Raw genomic sequence first — 23,085 nt, forward strand, 5'->3', positions numbered from 1 at the left:
AGATCTTGGGACAAAGTAGGTAACCCATGGATTCATGGTGATAGCTGTCACAAAAAGCAGGTCTACTCTGAGATCAATTTGCCTCAAGAAGATTTAAATTCATTATTATTTTTATTTTTATTATCATTATTATCATGGAACCTTGTTAAGATTTATACAACTTGGTTGTTTTGCCCTGTATGTCAAAGCCTAGACTTTTAGGTACAGATAACTAGGTTAGAATACTTGAAGCAATTCAAGATTTCCTTCCATACAGTTGAAAGATGTATTTATCTTCCTGAATTTCTTTTTTTTTTTTTTTGGCTCCTATCTATCATCAGTTACTTTCTTCAAAACTAGCACACTGTCCAGAGTAGATTTCTTCTTCAATTAATATTGCCGTAGTCATTAAAAATAATCACTTTTCTGTGCAGGCAACAACAGCTTGAATGTGGAAGCCCTGATGACAATCCTGCTGCTCACAGGAGAGGAAATGTCTTGGGTCAGTATCTCATCTCTTCAAAATCTCTCTTCTTGGTCTTGAAATAATAGATATAGCCCCATTTGTCTTGTCAGTACCATTCCCTCTTCACAAGAAGGAGCCAGTTCAGAGTAATCTTTACCACCATGTTTTATGCAGGAGTCTACATCTAATAGCAAATACTCCTCTCGGGCCAAGTTGATGAGAGCGGTGTCATGTCTGCTAAGCACTTCTGCTGTCTGCCTAGCTCATTTGGCATGGCCTATTGGTCTCCTTTTCTATTTTTACTTCCATTTTTTTATTACTATCCCAGAAATGGATATGTTTCAAGTAATCTGACAGGTTATCTCTCCTCCTTTACTATTTTATTAGTTTCAGTGAAATGAATTTTGTATGGCTTCTTTTGCTCATCATCATAAACACCAAAGAAGTACATTTTTCCCGGCAAGTGAAGTCTGACAATTCAGGACCGAATGTCAGTTAAATAACATTGTGCTGATCCACTGTGAAAACAAGCAAAGCATGCCAAACCTCCCTCAAAATCTGACATCTCACAGTTACAAAGTGGTTTTCCTACCAACCATTAGGTTGTGGCTGAAGGCACTTTTAAGGCTAGTGAGTGTCTTATACTTCCAGACGAGCCTCTATCTACAAGTAGTAAAAGAATTTCTGTATTTTCATTCGCATGCAGAACCTAAGTTGGACAGTGTGCATATGATGAACATGCAGGACTTGTGAGACGTATCAGTACTGAACTTGTGAAGTTGTCATTTGGAAGACTGTTTCTGCATTATCTTTATACTGAGCCTGAAGTTACAGAGCATGTGGCTGAAGGCAAACTTTTAGGGATTCTGCAAATGACCTAACCATAGCTCACAGGCATGAAAATGGAGAATTAGTCCCAGAACCCTTTTTATCACATATGAAACTCGGAAAGATACAGCTGACATGGAAAATGTGAATAATCATGAAGATTTTTTGCATGTGGTTCCCCATTGTTGTCCCTATCCCATCCCGACTGCCCAGGGTGGCTCTTGGGTTTGGTGAAATCTATGATCTTTGTCCCTCAGTGTTGATGGAAACTGTTGCCTAATGCAACAAAGGGATAAAGTTGACTTGAGGTAGATCTTGAGGTTAATGAAGTCCTTTACCTGCTGTCATACACCCCATTGCAGACTCTCCCTAGTTTATTGCAATCCTCATGTTTTTCTTAGTCTTGTAGTCTTCTTTAGTTTGTAGATTTCTCCACACGAAGATTTAAGTCCTTGTAGTTTCAAGGAAAGGTGTGAAAATGTCAAAAAGGCAATAAAAAATCAAAAGGCAGATAAAAGAACTGTGACTACTTATGGATGCTGTAAATCTTGGGAATATTAGTGAATCTCACCATTATTAACACTGCATAAAAGGAAATTCTTGACTTTAGAAATCTTAATCATCAGTTTTGGAATGCCTGGCGTTGGCAGGACTGTGAGCTGTCTTACAGAGATTCAAAAAGCACTGCATACCACAAGCCTTCCTGTATCCTGGAGGTATAAAATATGCAAGAGCATCCTGTTTCTATTAGATGCCCAATATTCATATATGAAATCACGTTTTGGCCACAAAAGAGAAATTAATAACCCATCACTCACCATTTTCTATGGTAATTAAGGATTTGCACTAAACTGAGCATTACAAATTTTCCATGTGCCAATTTGCTGCTGCTTTTTAGTGTACTAGCTGAGGAGTCCAGAAATCAAAGAGATGTAGCAACTTCAAACACGGATACCTAGAGCTGTGCTGTTCTGAATGAAAATGGACACAGAAATGGATGTTAACATTTTTCTCTATAGGTTCCTTCACGTGGACATATTTGATGCTTTCCTCTACTGGGGCTGAAGCTGGAATTAAGTAATGAATAAACATGTCTCGCTGAAACAACTTTGACATTTCAACTAAGTTTGCACATTAATTAAGATAAGGTTGTCCTAGTCCCCCCAAAAAGGAGCAGAAATTTGACAGAACCCGGTGGCTGAAGTATAATATAAAAAAGCTGTATGAACACTTTGTTAAATGCACAGATTTAACCCTGCTGTTTTGCTCCTAATCATTATTAATTGCCTCCAGTGGTGGACATTAATTTCCCTATTGCAGCAACATGCATCTTGAGTTTGGGCATATCCTAATATATCAAGTGGGACAGGTGATATAATTCAGCTGGTCACAGCTGGAAAGAAGACAGCCACCCACATGCAAGCAGTCTGTCAGCCTTAGTTACGCTGCAGACACCACCACAGCCTCCGTAACAACATTGTACATTTATCTCTGGGGATAACTTTACAAGAAGTACAGCCGATCAGTTCATCCCATTTAATCTGCTGTTGTCTTAGGAGGAATAAGAATACTTTAGCCTGGGCTTTTTAGCTCCGAATTTCGTGGGGGGAAGAACTTGCACACATGGCTGGGCTGTTCCACAGAAGAGCCTGATCCTCTCCTGGTCATCAGAAAGGGGAGGGAGTGGGGATGGTTTCCCCAAACAGGGCATGCCCCAGTAGCCAAAAGTCCAGTGCTGCCATCTGGACCATGAGAGATTTGCATTCACACCCCCAAAGTACCTGATTCAGACTGGAACCTGCTTCCCAAGCATTTGATTTGTAGGTTCGTGTACTGATCACCGAGTGGGAGAAGCTCTCCCAGTAAGCTAACTGTCTCCTTCATGTGGACAAGGGCAGAAGAAGTGGACATGGCTCCACCGTGGAAGGGACTGGTGGGGAGACTCCTCCATCTGAAGGCAAAAGATGCAGCTGCGGATGCCTGCGGGTGCCTGGTGGGAGGAGAACGTGTCCTGCTCTCTGCTTTGAGGCCGAAGTTTCCACTCCAGACTCAGGAGGCACATACATTTCCACAAGAAGTTTCTGGGTTTGACAATGGCACATATCCAGGTGAAGAATGTTTCCTTGGAAAAAAGCGCCTTGCCCAAGTGTCCTGATTATATAGTTAATTAAACATGCAAATTACTGCTAGCTCAGAGTTCCTTTCCCAGCATGCCCCATAACTCCATCTCAGCAGCCGTTATGTTGCATGCACTGAATTTAAGCTAGAAGATAAAGGAAGTTTGTGGAAATAAAAAACTGCATAAAAGGATTTTGGGATTTGGCCCAGAGAAAAGATGAGAGTTTAAACTAAGCAGGACCAGAGTACACAGTTGCCTTTCTTAACTGTAATTAACTGTAATTTTCCAGCATTGCAGTTACCTTTATTTGTAGCAACCAGCAAAGGATTAACCGTGAAGCTGTTTAGCACTTTGTTTAATAAGTATGCACGAATCTGACTGCCTGTCCTAACCATTGTCCAAATGTGCAAAAATCATTTGTCCAGAAAAAAGGAGGAAATTAAGGATGGTGAAAATTTCTGGAACAGGATCTTCCATTTCCGAATTTTCAGTGAATTGTGAAAGCTCCTTTCCAGATGGAAATTTCTTTTTACTGTAAAATGACGGATGTATTTTTGGAACCCGAGTCTCATGCTCCATTTGATGAGGCTTTAAGGCAGCTATTCAGGCCAGCTTAGTGATTCCCGGTAATACCTTCGCTCTTGAGTTCCCCACTATAAAAGTGAACTGCAAGAGTTTAAAAAAGCAACTTCGTTATTTAACAGAACAAGTCCTGTTGTAATAGCCTGACGTGAACTTGATGGGTCTTCTTTCTGGTTCTTAGTTCTTGTGCTTTTCAAATTATCCTAATCGTATAAGTGTTATCCTGTGAATTCTTGCTGCATTTCACAGATATGCCTTATCATTCAAGGATGGCACCACAGAACTGTAGTCGTTTAATGAATCAGAACATTGAGATGAAAGTAGCCCTTAGCATCTTAGCATGTAATAACACTTTACACCAAGCCTAAAAGCATTATGTCGCGTGTTTTTAAATGCTCAATGATTAAGCTTGATGCATTTAACCTAGCTGAAAATCGCAAGTATTAGAAATAGAGGAAAAATACTTTTACATGGCTTTGAAAGGGTTTAATTCTTCACTGTGTCTGTGAATTATTCCATACCAGGTCTTCCAAACGATATCTTGATAATTAGATCTCCGTTTCTTTAAAGGTGACATTCTGTCCTGACAGCATCTAAATTACATTGTTTTCTTTTCCTGTTGGGACAACACGTTGTCAAAGTTAATCCCAGCGCAGTTCACTCTGCCTCCCGACGTCGATGCCCACCTTTTCCCAGAGAAGAGCCCAGGCTGTGCCTTGGCAGCATGCTGGTGCTGATCAGCTACCACAGGCATCTGGGGCAGTGTTGACCTGTGTCTCGGTCCCCAGTTCGGCTGGAAGGAGCCAGCATACCTCCGGCAGCGGATGGGTCTGGCTCCTCAGCTACTTGATCCCTCTCAGCCTTCCCTGGAAAACTCTGTCTGCTTAAGCCGTAGACAGCTTCATATTTCATCTGGACTGGCACCCAGTTTGGAAGTCTGGAACACAGTGTTTATGCTCATCTCATCTTTTTATTACCACTTCTAAAGCATGCTGGTTTACTACCCAGGAACCAAGTGAAGGCTTTAGTAGGGGAGAGATTTGCTACAAAATTCGGCCACGGAGGAAAACAATTCTGGATATGCTGCAGTTGCTGTCATGAACTTAATGAGATGGCTTTTTGTTATCTAGGCAGCAGGAGTGTTTGGGTTAAGCTGCCAGTGCCACTCTGTCACACATCTCTCTGCCAACCTGGGAGTCAGGTGGTCATGATCAAAAAGGGTCAATTAAACTGTTGGGCTGCCTGGTTTGGATGGCTTGACTGAACAGCCTTGCTTTAGCTAGAACTGTAATTTTTGAGTTATCACAGGAAGATTCCAGTGTTATGATCACTGTTAGTAGCATCACTTTAAAGGAACAAAGGCTTTGTGCCAGAAAGGCAACAGTAAGGAAAAAACCTTGCACAGCGGTACGTGGGCTGAGTTCCTTACAGCAGTGTACGCTTCCCTCTTAATTAAAATAGTTAAACTGTGGAACTAGACATTGATGCAATATGTTGTCCCCATTCTGGAAATACATTCACTAAGAGTTAATAAATAATCTATGAATTCTAATCTTTTAAAGTCATTTCAGAGGGATGAAGTCATCTGCTATAATTGTAAATGCAGTACCTCTGCCTTCACTGCATTCAAATGTAAAGGTGAGAAAGTGATTAGAGGTGCTGGGTTGCTAGAGATAGATGCTCCAATTAAAATGCCACACCATTTGTTTTTAGCAAATTGAGTCACTAGAACAATATTTCTTTCTATTGTAAAGCTTTAGCCCAGGATTTCCACCTGTTTATCCCAGATTTAGCTGGGCAAAGGGATGAATTTTCTTCTTACTAAATCTGCAAGGATTGCCTCAATCAATACAGGCTGCCTAGATAGACCAGATTTCCCAACTACACAGCACTAGTTACCTGGTGCCAGACGTACAAGTGTGTCACATTCTCATTTTAACATCTGAGGCAAGTCTTGCTGCAGGAGCACAGCTGAAGCTGCTTTTGATAAATGTAGGGACATGGTTCTCCTTTTCTTTGCTTTTAACAGGAGCTGAGCAGACTTGCCTGGAAAACTAAGACTTCCATGACCGATTTCAGATCCTAAACTGAAAGTACATGGCAGGCTGTGAATCTCTCCAAGTAGTGGGGTGAGTAGTCATTGCTGAATTTGGTTTCTCATCGCCAGAGTGCTATCAGACTCAGGGTGGATCATTTAAAACTGGCTTGTGGGTGACTATTTTGCCCAGCAGCTACAATCAGGACTGCAGGATAGACGCTTTTATCTCTGATACCCATGATTCTGCAAGCAAGTTTCATTCTCTTGTTGACAGTCAAATTAGCTGACACAATGCTGTCAGGCAGTGCAGGCAAGGATAAGCCATATCATGCTTCAGATTCACCCAACTCCCATCAGCTGCTTACTTGTGACAAAATGTCATGATTTGGAGCGTGACTTTTCCTCATCTGTAGTGAACAGTGAGTTTTAATTGAAATTGCACCATCAAAGGGCTGCAGTCAAGCATTGCTGTGCTTCTTGGTGATCACAAGCCCAATGGGAATGATTTTAATGAAGCAGAGAGCCCAAGAACTCACTGGCTAAAGTCCCACCTAAAGGAAAACTCAAGAACACTTGAAAGTGTAGAAATACTCAGGGCAAAGATCAAACTTACTTTTGTTTTCGCATGTCCTGGAGTGTAACAGAAATGTTACTCGCTAGAGATCCAGCCTTGGGTAAACCCAGTGCTGTGGAAATGAAAGACAGCCTGTACCGCTTTCCTAGGTCATTCAATACCCCAGCGTTTTACCTGAATGTGAATGGCAGCATTGTCCAGTGTATACATTACATAAAGACAGTCAAAAATGGTATATCAATGATAGCATCTTTAATAGCCATAAAAATAAAGTGAGGAAGACAGGGAGTGATAAATAAAGAACAGCCCGTATTGATCCATCTGCATCTGGTTTGTTAGATTTCTTATACAGTTCATGGGAACAAAAATCTGTCAGTTCATCCTCCTTCAAAATAAACTGCTTTCCATTAGCAGGCAGCAGATGATCTCATGGGTTTTAAAGAAACACGCAAGAGGGATCCGCAAAAAAGGATATGATGAAGATTATTAATATAGCAATAAATTTCATCAGCCTTGCCTCTTGAAAGTAGGACAACTGCACTCGGCAATAAAAATATTAATAGCAGTCTGAAGCTCTTCTGTAGCTCTGTAACCTCCCTATGTCACTCACTGTTTTAAAAGTAGCTTTAAAAGTGGTGCTGAAGCCCATCTGCTAGGAAAATGCAATGCCTTAAGTGTGCATTAATCCCGGTTCCCACGTGTGGCACCTTCACAGTGGTCCTGCTGCGTCTGAGGACTGCCACGTTCACCTGGCGGAAGATGAAGAGAAGCTCTGGAGTCCCTCTGCAGTCACCTCCTGGAGAAGCCTGATTGCAGCTAAGCCAGCCAGCCTGGCATGGGCACAACTCGCTGTGTCTCTTCACATCTGGTGAACGATCTACAGGACACTGATACTCGTATAGCAGCCTTGGGGCTGCGCCATAACCAGCAGGATGGGAGAAGGGCCTGGGAGTGAAGAAGACACGAAAGCTTTACGGTATTTATACAAATTGTCTGGCACAGATTGCTCCCCCCCCAGGGTGTCATTTCACCCCAGGGCAGCACACTCCTTCACCAGCCCACCCGTCCTCTGCCTCGGCTGCCAGGGGCTTCCTTGTCTTCAGTGGATGCTCTCTTTGGGCATTGCTCGGTTGGGGTGTGCTGGCACATCCCATGAGACCAGTGCCTCTTCCTACATCCAGCGTTGCCCAGGAAGAACAAATAAAACTACTTCTTGCCCTGTGATTTTTTCACTGTGTTCCTTTTTCCAGAAAGAAAGCCTTCCTCTCTTTCCTACAAGGATCAGATGTCTCAAAAATTCAGTGCTCCAAGAACTGGAGTCAATCTTTTGCACTTTGTTGCATGACTGCATTAGAGATGAAAAGGCCATAAGCACAGAAACAGGACTGAGCCGCTATGGAGCTGGTGACGGGACATCCCTCTACGACTGCAAAGGCCAAGTAAGGGAATAAAGCTGAGGCTGAGCTTACAGCCTACAGTACACGCTGCTTTTGGCATGGTGTTATTACCAATCTGTTCAGAGGCAAGTACACAGGGGACTTTGGAATATGTGCATACATGTGCTTGGTGGGCTCCATGTGCTCTCCAATATGTAAAATGTTTTTCCCTTTAAGAGCCCAGGTGCTCAAGGCTAGATTCACAGAGCGTGTGGGAGGTCTTTCGCAGGGCTGCTCTTTCCCTCCACGGAGAAGATGCCTGAGTGTTGAGTGCACACTGTTTACCTTCCAGCCATGACACATGCTTACATATTTTGCAGGGGAACAGCAACATTTCTAAGAAAGACAGCACTGAGCAAACAGCTCAGAAATATTCCCTATTTTCAGTTAACTCAAACTGTTGAACATTTTCATTTCTGCTGGGTTTTGAGCATGATGTGGTTCTGATACGTCACATTGCATTAGGACTTCACAGAGGGTATTTGCCCATCTCAGTTTCTGGCTTCCTGCAATATGAGCAAACTGACTTATTTTCTTATCAGACTCTCATTTCCCACCCATGACTCACAAGAGGAATAAAGCCCTGCTATGGACAGCAAGATGCAAAGAGCTTCTAGAAACCCACTGCTGCTGCAGTTCACCAGCTCCTTAAATTCCAGCTACTTCACTTTGTTTTCCTGAAGAAGTGTTATTGAAGCCACTGCTGATTTAAACTCTTTCCCAAGTGAGTGTGAGATGAGCAGTGGAGGGAGCAGCAGCCAAAAATATCTGTATGCCACTAAGAGACTTTTGTTGACCACGTTTTACCTTGAAGCTGCCGATGCAAGGACCACCGTCAGGGTGCAAGTCACACCATTTCATTTGGAAGGCATTGTTTCATATCTACAGTTCTCATGTGCTGAAACACATCATCTAAGCAAGGTCACCTTCTAAGAAAGGTGTGATGGCATCCAAACTGCCTGTTGTCCCAGACCCGTGCTGATTTCTAAAGCATGCCATGGGACTGGCTGAGGGAGAGTTCCTTGTCCCAGGGCAGGAGCCTGCTGGCAACCTCAAGGAGCAGACAGCTGCCTTCCAGCACCTGGGAATGCATCAGGCCATGGAGAGACACATTATCTGGTACAGGTCCCATTGCTCCATGCCTCCTCAGCTCCCCTGTGTATTTTAGATGCGACTGTACAGTGTATTGCAATATAGCTCCCAGCACAGCTTCAAGAAGGGAGGCAGAGGAGGTCGAGCAATATTGTTATGAACAAGCCTTTAGCCCAGTATCACTGTTTGACAGATTTGAGTTCTTTATCCTGCTTGTTTATCACATATGCAGACACGCACACGCACACGTACATACACACACTTAAATAACCTCTGTAGTGCAAAGCTCTGCTACTCCCTTTGTCCTTGTATCCTTTCCTCTAATGTTTATGACCCATTTTCAAAGGCATGTGCTGCTATCTGATGATCTGTATCTTTTCAAGTCTGCATGCAGACACGCAATCTCACTGTCTGCGTAATGCTTCCAATGGACAGCCTTCCAACAGAGTCACTTTCCTCTTCCCTCCTTTGCCCCCTTCCCACGGATAAAAATGACTGATGAAACCCATTACTTATCTATCAGATAATAGATCTACTTTGACACAGATTCCTTCTAAAACTCTCTTTTAGCAAGATTTGTTCTGGATGTCGAGGAGGCATTGGGCTAAAACATTGCTTTTGTTGGGGGGTTAATCTAGCATTTAAATTCTTTTTCTCTGTTGACTTCTTTTGTGGAAAATTGGTCCCCTACGTACAGCAGAATTTAGCTGATCCATACTTTTGTGATAAAGTAAAAAGGCAGTGTTACAGTAAAAAAAATCTCCCCGTAATGGTAATGCTGACAGTATCGTGTTTTGTAGTCATGATTAAGATGCATGCAGCAAAATCCTGACACACAGGCCAGGAAAAGATGCTGCCATGAAAAGGGATTTAGTTACTTTCTGTTAGTTCTAGAGCATTGCTGGTGATTAGGGAGAGAAGGAACTCTGCTTTGTAGTTTTGGCCACGCTTCAAAACATTGTGCCCTACTACACCAAGTACAGAATGGTTTAAGCCCTGAAAAAATTCAAATCAACTGCAAGGGGTTCAATTCATTTCTGTGTTCGGGGCCACGCTTCTGACCTGCAGCAGCAGTGCCTGGGACCCTTTTGCATGTTGTGTTTTCCAGCTGCCTCAAACCCTTGCAAGTCCATCCAAACACAGAGAAACTCAGATTTGCTGGTTGTTTCCCAATGCATTTTTGACAAATGGAAAGATGCTCCCAGGTGACATTCCGGGACTCCAAACCCAGGCCAATATTTCTAACACAAGGAACTTCCAAACCCTGCAAGCCACAACATCTGGAGTTACAGCAGTCATTGCAGGGCCTGCTTATCAGACAAACAGCTTCATGCAGCCTGGTACATGAGAAACTCCCATCCGCTGCATCCACCGAGGGGGCAGTGGGGGTCACACCCCAACATTGCCCCCCCTTACCCTTACCTCACACCTCCAAAGTGCTCCTGCTGCTTTCAGTGCATTGGTGTCTGTGTGGGGAGAGCCTGACTGGGTGAGGGATGCACACGTGCTGCTTCCAGCAGGGATGTGTTCCTGCAGCTCTGTGGGGTGCCTGCTTCCTCCAGAGCCTTGCAGGGACATTTACTCTTTTTTCCTGCAGACTGATGTGCCTTCTCCCTGGGGGCTGCAAGGCGTAGTGAGGATGAGAATGGCAGTGGCTGTTTGGTATACATGCTTGTGGGGGATGTATAGGTGACTACAGTTTCCAATTTGGCAGGGCTCCCAGAAATAGCTCTTGCAGAAATATGTATTCCTGAAATGACCTAAAAATAACCCAGTAGCAACCTGAAGTGTACATAAAATTCGAAGATAAAGATGCAGAAGGTATAAACCGTGCTGCTCTGCCTGCATCTGTGTCCCAGGGAGCACCTTTATGGTGGTGTTACCCCAGCCCCAGGCTTTATGTTGTGCCTCACCCCACAACCACGGCACTCCGCTCTTGGTTTGAAGAACTTAGCTTGAAAGCAGCAGAACGATTGCTGCTGCCTGGGCTGATCGAGGGGCACCCGTGCCTTTGGAGGACGTTTTACTTGTCTGTATGAAATGAAATCCTCAAAAGATATAAGGTCTCCTGGGAACAGGGAGGCTGAACCGAGAGATGTAGCATGGTGAGCCCCAAACCAGCAGGACCTCTTCCAACATGTGTTGGCAGCACCGTGGAGCAGGAACCTGGGGTCCCCGCTTCCCATCCAAGGACCACTGCTCTTCACAAGTGTTATAAAGCACTCAAAGTGAAAAAAAAAAAAAAAATCCAACCAAAACCGCAGCTTCTTGCATATGCCATTAGTTTTAATATTACCTGCTATACAGAAATAGAGTTAAATTATCTTCAGCAGGTTTATCTCCATTTTTAACAGCAGTGTCTGAGAGTCAGCAGAGTCCTTCACAAATCCCATATCCAAAATTAATATATGAATATATTGAGAAATTAGCATGAAATGGACAATATGGCAAACTTATTTCACATATCCAGACAAAGACAAATGAAAATCAAGAATGTCTGCAGCATCCTGAAAGAAAAAGCATCTTATTGAATAAATTACACTTGAAAAGGCAGCAGCGTTTTTTTAATGTCCAAAGATTGATTCTCAGGACCAAACCTGCTTCTGTCTGCCCCATCCTGAGAGCTCTTCACAGCAGAGCTGAGTAAATAATTTGCAGTAGATAATTTACCTGCACAAAAGCTTGCTTTTTTCACCTACGGAATGTCAGTGCCTTGATTGTGACTTTCTTTAATTTATTTGCAATTCAAATTTACTTGTCCAATTTATTATCTTTCTTCTTTCCTAACAGGTCAGATAGACTGTGAAGGGTCTGCTACAAGTGTTTCAACCCGCCTGTTCAAAAGAGGGCTGAGTTCATCATGAGTAGTATCACAAAGGGTTGGGTTTTTTCCATCTACAGGAACGCAGATTTTGTGATCAGGGGAAGAGCTTTGGGTTAATAATATAAATTTTAGCTTGCTGGAGAGGTTTTCCTCAAAGCTTCAGCCCCGGAAAAGCAGTTGTACCACCATTTCTCTATGTGAAGAGCTGAAATGAAATCTTCTTTTCGTTACATTCACTTGAAATAATGGCACCTGCATCCCCAGGCCAGGTTGCCAGTGGCACAGTAAAAACCTCGTTCACTTGCCTGTGTGCCCAGGCTGTAGAAAAATTTCCTGAGGAACTGGGACCCCTCTTGTGTTAAGCAGTGTCCCTTTTAAATGTGCTAATTGCAAAGCACAGAATGAAGAGAAATGGTCACAGCAGTGGTGGATGGAGAATTTTTGTCCCTCATTAGGCAAGTTTAAGCTCGAGGCTCTGGTAGAGCTTTGTCATCTCAGCCCAGCACTTCTGCTATATGGCAGTATTCGAGCGTGCAAGCTTCAAATGGGCTTTCCATGGGTGTTCATGTGAGCCAGGCTCCATCGTTCTAATGCCTGCAGAAGGCAAACAGAAAAGAGCTGGGAAGGCTGGGCAAAGGGAATCCATTTTCAAACCACCAGCAACACTAGTCTTAATGGAACTTAATGGATTCCCTGTTTCTGCCCAAGTATGGCAGAGATGATTAAAAAAAACCCCAAATCCAGAAAAAAGTCAGCATCAGCTAGCCAGGTTTTAATGGGACACCAGCTGCTAATGGGTGTTTACTACTGTTCATGCTGCTCCTTCTTCCTTCAACTTACATAGTCAGGTATAACCAGTGCATACGTTCCTGTTAATGTGAGCAGAGGATGGGTTTTTAGAGCAAGACTTCTCAGTTAAAATGGGCTTTAAATAGACAGCTACATAACCTTTTTGAGAAATTACTGCCTCACATAGCGTTTCTGGATTTTTTTGACTGTAATACCCAGTAAAAATTAGGCAAAACTTGGGAAGCTTGGTTACTGTTTTCATTTATCTTGTTTGCTAGTGTGGGTGTATGAGGGGTGAGGTGTATGTGTACAGTTTGATTTTCTATTTGAAATCCTAGCGGTTTCACAGCCATTTTCCCATGCTTGTGGGCTCTGCCCCAGGGGCTGATAATACTCTGCTGGAGGGTCAGATGCACCCAGCTGTGGACAGGCAGAGATAAAAGCTGCACGTGGCCCAAGAATCAGATCCAGTTTTGTCTGAAATCCCAAATGAAGGGCTCGTTCCTCTCAGGTTGACAACAGTACTTGCCACTCCAGTGGCAGTTGCCTCTGAAATACACAGGATTTTTTTCCTCTTCTTTTGCCCTTCATTTTTGCAGGCCTTTACATGTCTCAGTCATGACCTTAGGTGAGACAAAAGCATCAAATTAACACGAGAGCCATGCTTCTGAAAGGGCAGAGCCCCAGCAGAAGCTGCATCTCATGACACCTCAAGCCTGCCCTGTGCAACGGTATTGCTGAATGAGCATCCTCACCCACCACGGTCCTGCCAGGCTGCCACGGGGCAGCACAGACTCAGTTGCATTGCATTAAGGGCAAGGACGTGAAATATTCACGTGCCCACACACCAGACCCAGAAGTCCACAGGGTCCCAGCTGTGGACTCTCACCTCCCTGAGACCTCAGCAGCGAGGCTCCTCCATGAGCCGTCTCTTCCCGACATGAAGCAGGACCGACTGCCTCCGGCCGGCTGAGTGACAGCCGAGAGGCTTTTAATGAGCATCTCTGCCCCTCGGCAGCGCTCGCTGAAGGAGACGGCAGCTGGGAGGGAGAGCTGCAGTATCGGGCTGAATTACCCTGAATTATTCTTTGCATGCCTAAAAAGACATAACCATTATTTAGAAAAGTTCAAAAACCAACAATGCATCCAGCACATAAAAGGCAGAGGGGAAAAGAACCCCACAGCATGAACCTATATTTTAAAATAAATTTCATTTATCCTAATTGCCCCTTTTCTGAACCACTAACAGAAGAAACCTTCATGATAAAAGCTGAGGAGGGACGGGAAGAAACCAAGGCCCTGTGGATAATTCAGGAGTGATATGCCGTGCATAAGAAGTGGTACTGAAAAATGCATGAGAGCCGTTTTGTTAAAAAAATGGACTGTGGAAATGCTGGCTTCCTTGGAAGAATCAAGAGCAATAAATAAAAAGAAGAAAGACTGCAGGAAGCCTGAAACTTAGAGCAGAAAGCTTGCAAAACCCTGTCTGGGTTGGAAAAGAGGAGGCACTGCAAGTTTTCAGAGAGAAGCAGACGAGATCTGGGGATGTGTTTGATGAAGGCCCCAAGTTTTGCAGATGGTCAAGGTCAGGGCACAGAAGGAGGCTGTAGCCACCAACACAAATAAGGATTTTTGCTCTGGGGGACAAAGGCAAAAAACCCAGTCAGGTCTAGAAAAGCTGTAGCAGGAAGGGGTGCCACAGCCGGCTCCTCTTTCTCCCGCTGCCCGGTCCCAAGCTGCTCAAAGGGGAATGATGACTGGAAGTCAACGTGCAGCAGTGGGGAATAAAGACGTACTGCCGAAGCACAGCCTGCCCGAGATGAGTGTGACATCGGTTTTGTGTGACTGTCATACTCAGACTGGTGTCCAGGAGCTGGAGTATTGTAACAATGACATTGCATTTCCTCAATGGCAAAGGCGAGCTGGGGAGACCAGGGGTGAGTGGGCTTGGTGTCAGCTCGAGTGAGCAGCGGGTGCTCCCCGATATAAGAAGTGCCAGCCTTCGCTCCTTGTTTAATTGTTAACCACAAAACATACAGCTCTTGCAACACGCCGGGTGACCAAATAGATGCAGGGGTTACACCTGAAATTCAGAGAACACAAGGATTCAGCCAGGGAGGAAAAAAAAATAAATTAATTTGCAGCTACATCTATAAAACAAGATTGAGGATGTCATTAGGCATCGGGCACTGCCCGTCTGGTGAAGTGGTTCCTGAGCCTGTAGGTAGGCTGCAAGGAAAGTGAGCCGGGTAATTGCCTTTCCCGGGGCATCAAACACAGGGATGGGGTGGGGGGAGGGGGCAAAATAGTGATGAAAATGTAGTGCCGCACTGCCTGCCCGATTATTTAGCAGGTGCATGTGTGAGTGTGTCTCTGTGCACACCTTTAACGAGCCTAGAAATCAAATGACTTCTGCAGAGTCTCTCATGATCTTTAAAGGACCCCTCTGTGGTGCATTTTAGTGGCAGGTTTATAAAACCCCCATGGAAAAGCTCAGCACTGATGCCACTTCCCAGGCTTGGGAGGCAAAACATCCCTGAGCAGGAGGGATCCAGGAACCCCGGGGAGCCCCCAGCGTGTCTCTCTGCCCTCCTTCTAGTGGCCACCAGCACAAGAAACACAATTAGGGTCCAAGTCAGCCCAGCTGATGCCCAGCTGTCAGCCCCCGATGGAAATCCTGGAGGCAGGGGGCAAGGGTCTCAGCTGGGTAGGAACAGTGCATTAAACCCACCGGGCTCGTGCAGGCTCCAGAGCCCCACCGACCGCTCCAGCTCTAAGCTGGGGGGAAGCAGGGGCTTTGCACCCAAATAAAACTGGCCCTCTTTGTCATGCTCATCCAGCAAAGCAAGATGCTCATTAAATTATTTTCTTATTTTAAGTGCCTGGCTTGGGAAAACAAGAGAAAAACCAGGCAGAATTTCACAGCCCCGGCCAAAGACTTTCTCTTTTCTTATCACTTTCGCCCTGAAGGATCCTCTATGCACTGGCAGTCCCAAAGGTGTTACCATGTTCTTAAAATGTTTTCAGTATAATTTGACCTGGTCAGCGTACAATAAAGCCAAAGCATGATCTGACAAGCACAGGACTGACACTTACATGTTGGTCATATCTTCCTTCCCCACAGAGATGTGCCTAGGAAGAAGGAAAAGCCTTTATAAAGCCCCTGAAACTGGCTAAAATTAAAAAAGGCTGAAAATGGGAATTTCTGGGGAAAAATTAACACTCTGAATCTTTTATTTTAAGTGAATTCAGGAGGAGAACCTCACCTTCTGCTTGTATTTCTTTGAATTATAGAAAGGAGATGCCACACAAAATTGTTTTGTTTTCTTCAGAGCTGTTGATAACTTAGGTGTTGATGACTTACGCATTTCATGTTGCCATGTCAGGAGGAAAGGCTGGGTCTTCAAAATATTAAAATAATTTTTTTTGCATAAAAATGAATGAGTTCTTTGTTCCTTTCACTTTGAGATGCTCTGTGGAGAGTGTATGCTCAGCAAGTCTAGAAACTTTCAGGATAACCTGTCACAGCCTCTAGGAACAGACTAAATAAGTGTTAACCAAAGCATGAAATATGAAACACAACAACACAAGACAGAATGAATTGAAACTCCGCTCTGATTTCAAATCACGCATAAGCAGATTTCCTTGCAATAAGCACAACGACTGATTTTTTTTTCTTTTCCCTTGTGTTTCGTTTGTGTTATTGTTTTGCAGGGGGGTGGGGGATGGAGGGGGGAAGGAGGGGGAAGTGGCATCTCAAAATATTCAGCCTGTTCCAAATTAAATTATTTATGTTATTCTAAGCTGTGACCCATAAAAAAAATGAGCGGGGAAAACTGTTCAGAAAATGGGTATCTTTTAAATGTGTGCTTTCCACTGCTCTTTCTATGGCTAATGTTGTCTGGTCAGAAGGTACTAATAGCCCTCCGTGGACAGCTTTGAAGATGAAGGAGTTAAAAGTCAGTGGTTGAGTTCAGGACCAGTTTCCAGTAAGTATTACCCATCCCTAAATAAACAACTTGGTAAAATATGAAGCCTTCTAGAGCCTTTTGAAAAAGGAGATAGCCCTTAGCAGCTGTATTGGTGACTTCCATGGACATTGGCAGATTGTACGTGTTTTCCAAATTTCCTCCAACGAGGATATTTTTGACAATAAAAGAGCCTTGGTGAGTGATTAGCCAGTGAGGTTCTTGCGGCTGCTGCTTTACAGGTTTCAGTAAATCTCGCACCTCAGAACACATTTCAGTCCCGGTTAGGTCCTGCCTGCTAGCAGTTGTTGTGTTGCACTGGTGTCTCGCTGGGGAAATGTTGGCAGAAAGCATATGATACTGGTTTGGTAGCAAGTGCAGTTACTCCTGTAGCCCACGCATTACTTTCAGTGCTGAGTGGACCCTCGGACAGCTCCAAGGTGACAATTCACGGTTTATTTTTAGAGTGCACATTAATATCACCCCAATGCAGAGACCCAGTGCCTTTGTGGAGCTCTGCAGTCCTTTGCTGGTGAACCAGCTGTCAGTGCACACAGGGTACGGCTGAGATTCGGAAATTCAGTTCATGCTTGTGTGAATTCAAGCAGCTTCCAGTGCTATGGAAAGCAGAGATGCCTTCCACTCTCCTTCCTGCCTTCCCCATACAAACGCTCCAAAAATCCCATCACTTTTAGTGACAGACCTCACTGCAACATAGCTGCAACTGAAAAAAAAAAAAAAAAAAAAAAAAAAAAAAGAAATCACAGATGCACACTCTGCCTTGCAGCTTCAGCTGGGAGAAATGAGAGTCGCAAGCTCTGGAAATAAATCTGCCTCTCGCTCAGCACCAGATAACCGACAAGTGTTCGTCCATCTGCCGTAAGCAGTCAAACTGTGAGTTCGTTGATGTGATATTACGGTAGCGTAATTGACTGAGGCTTTTTGGACCGTGCCCCATGCCCACGTGCTGGCTTTCCTGCAGCAGCATTGGGGGGCGAGGGCCAAGGGGCAGAGGCGCTCCTCGAGACTGGGCTGATGAAGCTGGGCGGCAGCGGCGTGAACGGATGGCTGGAGCAGAGGCACTGCCCGACTGCGTTAGCGCTTTCTGCCAGCAGCAATGACGGAGAAAGCTCTCTGCAGCTGTCCCTCAAATCCCTGTGTCGCATAGTCAAAACTCTTTCTGCTTCATGGCTCATCTGTAGTCACTTGTATCAGTTACCAGCGCCGGCACTGAAATTCTGCCTTAGCATGTGGGTATCAATCCCTTTTGTCATCACTTTCCTCCTGGTGTCCTTAAATGGACACGGGATGCAGGTGATGGCAATGCATTCCCTGCAGCATCCCCAGCAGCTGGGCTGTGTGACCCACGCGCTGGCAGGGCCCACAGCTGTGGTGGTGAACGTCCTTTCCCTTGGCTCAGCTGGTCACGATACTCACAGACAAAGTTGCCTCGCTCCCTGAGGCTTCCCGAAAACTTTGCTGCTGGTGGAGAAGGGGGAATGCTCTTGTGCCGCATCCTGGCATCACTCAGTATCAGCACCACTGCGTTTACCAGATTGGGGCAGCCCTACAAATCCTGACTGAAGGTCTCAGGGCCAGCTTGCCAGCTCAAGGGTGAAGGAGCATGATGACAGGGAGGAGATGAAAACTATGTCATCTCCATCGCAGAGACACTGAAGAAAGAAGGTAGGGAAGATTATACAGAAGTTGTAGCTCATTAAAGAAAAACATGCTGAGATGTTTTTATGTTGCTGTTACTTATAAAAGAGCCAGTTAAAACAGCTTATTATGGTAATTACAGCAATGTAAAGAGAGACCTAGGAAAGATTACAGCACTTTAGTACACCATCATCATGGCTTAAGTGAAACATATTTAGTACTCAAGGCATCTCCCACACGCCTGGGCAGGGGATAAAAAGAGCAGAAGATTCCTGCATGAGCTGCTCAGGTGGCTGCAGCATCCCCGGGTCGGCAGAAAAGCTTTTGGTGACCGCTCGTCATGGCCAGAGGAGGCTGGGATGTGGGGCTGCCACTGCCCGGTAGCCATGCAGGAGCCAGGGTGACAGGAGAGAAGGGGCAGAGACAGTCTGTGGGGGACACGGGGCCCAGGCAGGTCATTGTGTGGTGGGCAGGCAGGTTAAAGATCTCTCCTTCACCACCTCCATCACTCTGTCTGATTTAGAGATCATGAATCAAGAAAGAGGCCGTGAGGACTCATCTCTGACACATGGCCTGGTGCCTCTGATAAATCCCCCACTTACACCTCCAGCTTCCAGCAGCCAGGATGAACTGGACCATAGAATTTAATGACCCTGGTGGGATTTGTCTTCCCTCAATTTATCCAATCCCTTTCTGATATAGAATTTATGCTTTCACCCCTGGAGGTGGTGTCACTTTAGACCGTGTACTCCTCTGCACCCAGATTTATGCCAGCTTCTAGTTAAAAACTCCCCTTTAACCCTTTGCACTGTAAGTGCCAACTATGTGGTAGCATCTGATTTTTGTAAAGGCCATCTTTTCCAGATAGGATCCTGCAAGAACTTCCCAAATTCTTAAAAAAAACCAATCTCCTCTCTTAGCTCCTCACAGGTATCTGCATTTCTGCATGGCGCTGTGCAGGGAGCAGCTCAGAGTGTATTACCGTGAAGTCTGCAGCCTTTTTATTTACTAACACTCCCCCACTTCCAAAAACACTCTCAAAACAGCGATCTAGATGCTTCATGAGGACTGACATCTTCACCACCATCGTGGGCATGATGGTGAAACCCTCGCTGCTATCACAAACCTGGTTTGGCAGCGCTGGGCTCAGGAGACAGCTCGTTCCTGGGGTATGTGGGCTGGCTGCAGTGCACGTAGCTTAGATTCCACTTACACAAGGTCATGGGGATTTTGTCAGTGATGCTCAGCGCTGTACTCTCAAACCCACTCCTCAGCTGGGTTTTCACCTGAATATCGCTTCACTAACAGCCTTTTTGCTTTTCTTTGAATTATTTCTTCATTCACATTTTTCCGAGGAGCCAGGGCTGGAGAAGCCTGCAGTCATCTACTCTCCCACAGCTAAACTAGTGCTGCAGCCAAATTCTCCTCGCTTGGAACGGCTCCCATAGTCCCAGGGGCACCCAGTTCAGCATAAACCATAAGTAAGTTGATGCGGATCATGTCTTCTCACAAAGAAATAACACGCAGATTTGGATTCACATAACCTGATGCCAGTCTCCTAAAAGGACGCATGGCATCAAACAAAGCATTAGCCTGGATTGTCAGCTTACAGCAATTGAAGGTATGCGAGAAGTCAGGCCAGCCAACAGCATCCGTTCCACCCCTTAGCAAATATCCAGATGGTGCTTGCCATGCTGAGAGCGGTGTCCTTTCTAACCTCAGAGGCGTCATGTGGAGCTCTTCCTCAGTTGCACTGGCTGTAAAGGTGGCCCTGGAGAAGCTTAGAAAAAGACAGGAATGCACTTTCCTTTTTCAATTCAGTTTAGGGCATTTAGAAAGGGCACTTGGTGACATTTTTAGGAGCATTGACGCAGGGCTGACAATGGTTTTGCAAACAAATGCATGCGAGAACACGATGATCTGAGTTTCTGTGTTCAACACAGGCATCCACCAGCTGCTCACTTCACATCTCATTAAAAATTGGGGACGGTGTAGTCTGCAAATGCAAAACAAATAGTTAAACCATGCTTTAACTTACTTAAGGCTTTCTGCTGAGCATGTCCTCACTGCCACTTAGCAGAAGCTACTGCATACCACTCTGAAAAACCACCACGACCGTGCTCCAGACCTGGCCCTCACTGGCCTCTGGTGGCTTTCCTACCTGCAGTAGGATGTACGGGTGACATTGCTGCGCATGAAACACAGACATTTGTGAGACCTGGCACAAAAGCAGATGAGTGTAGCATTCCCTCCAGGTGACAGAAGCGACTGACCCTGGGGGACCGTGTATGGAACCCCTACAGCAGCCGGGTGCGGGCAGGAATGCCAGCCCCTGGCAGCGAGCACCCAACGCAGACGTGATTGACATCCATGATTGACATCCATGATTGACATCCATGATTGACATCCATGCCATGGGTGCCTGTGCCTTCAGACAGGGGTGCCCCTGTGCTGCGGCTGGTGACACCGAGCTGCATGATGGCAGATACGTGGCCATCAGCGGAGCGCCTTGATCGCGAACAAGCCTGACCCACAGCAGCCCCAGACAGCTTAGGGCTCTTCTTCTGCAGCCGAGCAGATGCACTGACCCTCCACAGCCAAGGCTGGCTCTGGAAGCTGCTCTCTTTTACAGGGGCAATTAAACCCCTCATGTGCAGCCTTGACATTAAAGCATATTTAAATTTAAAAGCAATGTTTAGTAATACAGCTGGGATTTTTTTACCAGTTTATTTGGATGCCAGAGTTGAGCAGAGACCTCAGGGCTGGCTGATTCATGCCTGTTTCATTTTTCCATTCAATCCATTTTCTCTGAAAAGGAGACATAAGCAGTGAAGCCAATATAGTTTTATTGGATCCAATGCACTGCCACTAAAACAAATATATGTACACTCAGGCCACTACACTTTTATTAAAACAAATAGAATTTAATTCAAACCAGTATTCAATAGCTACAGTTTTTTGGTTTTTTGTTTTTTTTTGAAGAGATGAAATTAAATCCTACCAATACTTTCGCTCAATATGTTTTCACAATCAAATTCATTTGACCTAGGCAATATATATATTTATCATAGGTAACACATTTTTATTAAAAAGAAATTTACAGAAACCAGGTTTCTTTTGAGCGTACAGACAGAAGCCCTAACCCATTGTGAGATTAGACTAGAAGGACAGGTGGGAGAGTCTTGACTGTTAATTTTTATACTGGTAAAAGACACTTCTACTTAGGATTTTTTTTAAACTACCAGACTTGGTGTGATGAATGTCTTCTCAGAAGCGAGGCTTTTAGAAGTCAGTATCTTTCTAGATAAAACATGCTTTGTACAGAGCAGCAGTGGAAACAACTACAGGGCTCAATACAAAGAAATGCAGCCATCAAAGGATTGCAGCAAATCCAAAACAAGAGCAAGGGAACTAGGGCTTGTTCTTGAATCAAGGTGTAGTAACAGGAGACCGTATTTCAAAGAACCAGCCTGTGGTACCAGAAATCTGAAAAAGAAACAGAGAAAAAGCTCAATAGAGAAATGAAACTGAGCCACCATTTTCAATAGTGATATTCTGTTCACTACGTTTCCACACCTGTGTTTGTAAATGAGATTTTTACAGATGCCAAGGGGAAGTGTATTTCCTTTTTTCCCTAAGTGCTTCTGCAAATCAAACCTAGGTCTCTATGTGTGTCTAATAAAAACCAGCTTTACAAAACCCTTGGTTTGTGCTTCCAAAACCTTTTCAGCTCTTCATTCACTGCAATCCATCCTTTGATCTGGAGAGGTTATCATCTTCCCTGGTATTGTCTCTCTCTCTCTTTCCACTTCAGTTTCTTAGAGAACAATGCAGAACTTCAGGAAAAGTGCATGTAAAACCGTTCACCTTTTTTGCAAAAGAGGGACTGGTCCTGCTTTGCAAGCCAAACTGTTTTGTCCCCCCCCCCCAAAAGAAAAACACTCTGGGGAGATTGTTGAGATGTACCCGAGTGACAGTGGAGCACACGTTTCGGTCCAAATCAGGAGAACATGGGCACTGAATTCCCATGGGTTCATCTGAATTTCTTCCCTCTGTTGTTAGTAAAGTTTGGGAAGAAAAAAGAAAATGATTTCATAATCTTGTATGGAAAGTAGCTGTAGCAGACAGTAATGGCCTCCTCTGAGCTCACAGCAGTAACAGGACTGAGGATGCCAGCACTGTGACCGTGGTGCCTTGGCTGCGTTCAGACCTGCCACAGCTGGGAACAGGCACATCCATGGCTACTGAAGCATGATTTTGGTTGCTGCTTGAGCACCCCCAAGGCTGACAGAAGATGTTGGGTTTATGAATGTCTTGGTGGGGTCGGTGTCAGATGAAAAAGTGGTGCAGGGAGGTTTAGTGAGGGGGGTGTCTGCTGTATTTCCCCCTGCATCCTAAAAGGCACTGCGTTGTGTTGACCTTCCCTCCTGAATCAAGGGCTCTCTCTGGAGTGTCAGTCAGGAAAGCATCATTAGATAGCGGTGATAGGGGACCACTATCCCCTCCATATGGGCTGAACAGCTGCCTTTGCAGACTTCCCAGACGGGGGAGCAAAGGATTAAGTTCAAGACCCATATCCAGACATCCTCCCCCACATTGTGCTGAGGGGCAGCATGGTGCAGGTGATAAAATGCTTCCACTATTTCCAATCCACTTTGTCAGAGACCGGCTACCGCTCTTTTGCCTCATTCCCAGTGACGACATTTCCAGTCAACAGCTCAGCAGCTGCGT

At 44.9% G+C, this 23,085-nt stretch overlaps 1 protein-coding gene and 1 long non-coding RNA gene across 2 annotated transcripts in view; one reads left to right on the forward strand and one right to left on the reverse strand.

The window, feature by feature from the left end:
• The window catches only part of LOC308061951, a 22,312-nt gene extending 14,472 nt beyond the window's left edge, over nt 1-7,840 (reverse strand). Inside the window, exon 1 of the long non-coding RNA XR_013927397.1 lies at nt 1-7,840. This is a non-coding gene — a long non-coding RNA (uncharacterized lncRNA).
• The window catches only part of LOC308061949 (uncharacterized protein), a 101,873-nt gene that overhangs the window by 56,599 nt on the left and 22,189 nt on the right, over nt 1-23,085 (forward strand). The window contains exons 3-4 of the mRNA XM_080382695.1: nt 414-481; nt 7,837-23,085. The exon at nt 7,837-23,085 is cut by the window's right edge and continues 22,189 nt beyond it. Coding sequence (XP_080238821.1) covers nt 414-481; nt 7,837-8,037 — 269 coding nt within the window. The 3' untranslated portion in view covers nt 8,038-23,085. The remainder of the gene's footprint in view (nt 1-413; nt 482-7,836) is intronic.

Source organism: Falco punctatus (assembly GCF_963210335.1).
Source record: "Falco punctatus genome assembly, chromosome: 4".
Lineage (NCBI taxonomy): Eukaryota > Metazoa > Chordata > Aves > Falconiformes > Falconidae > Falco > Falco punctatus.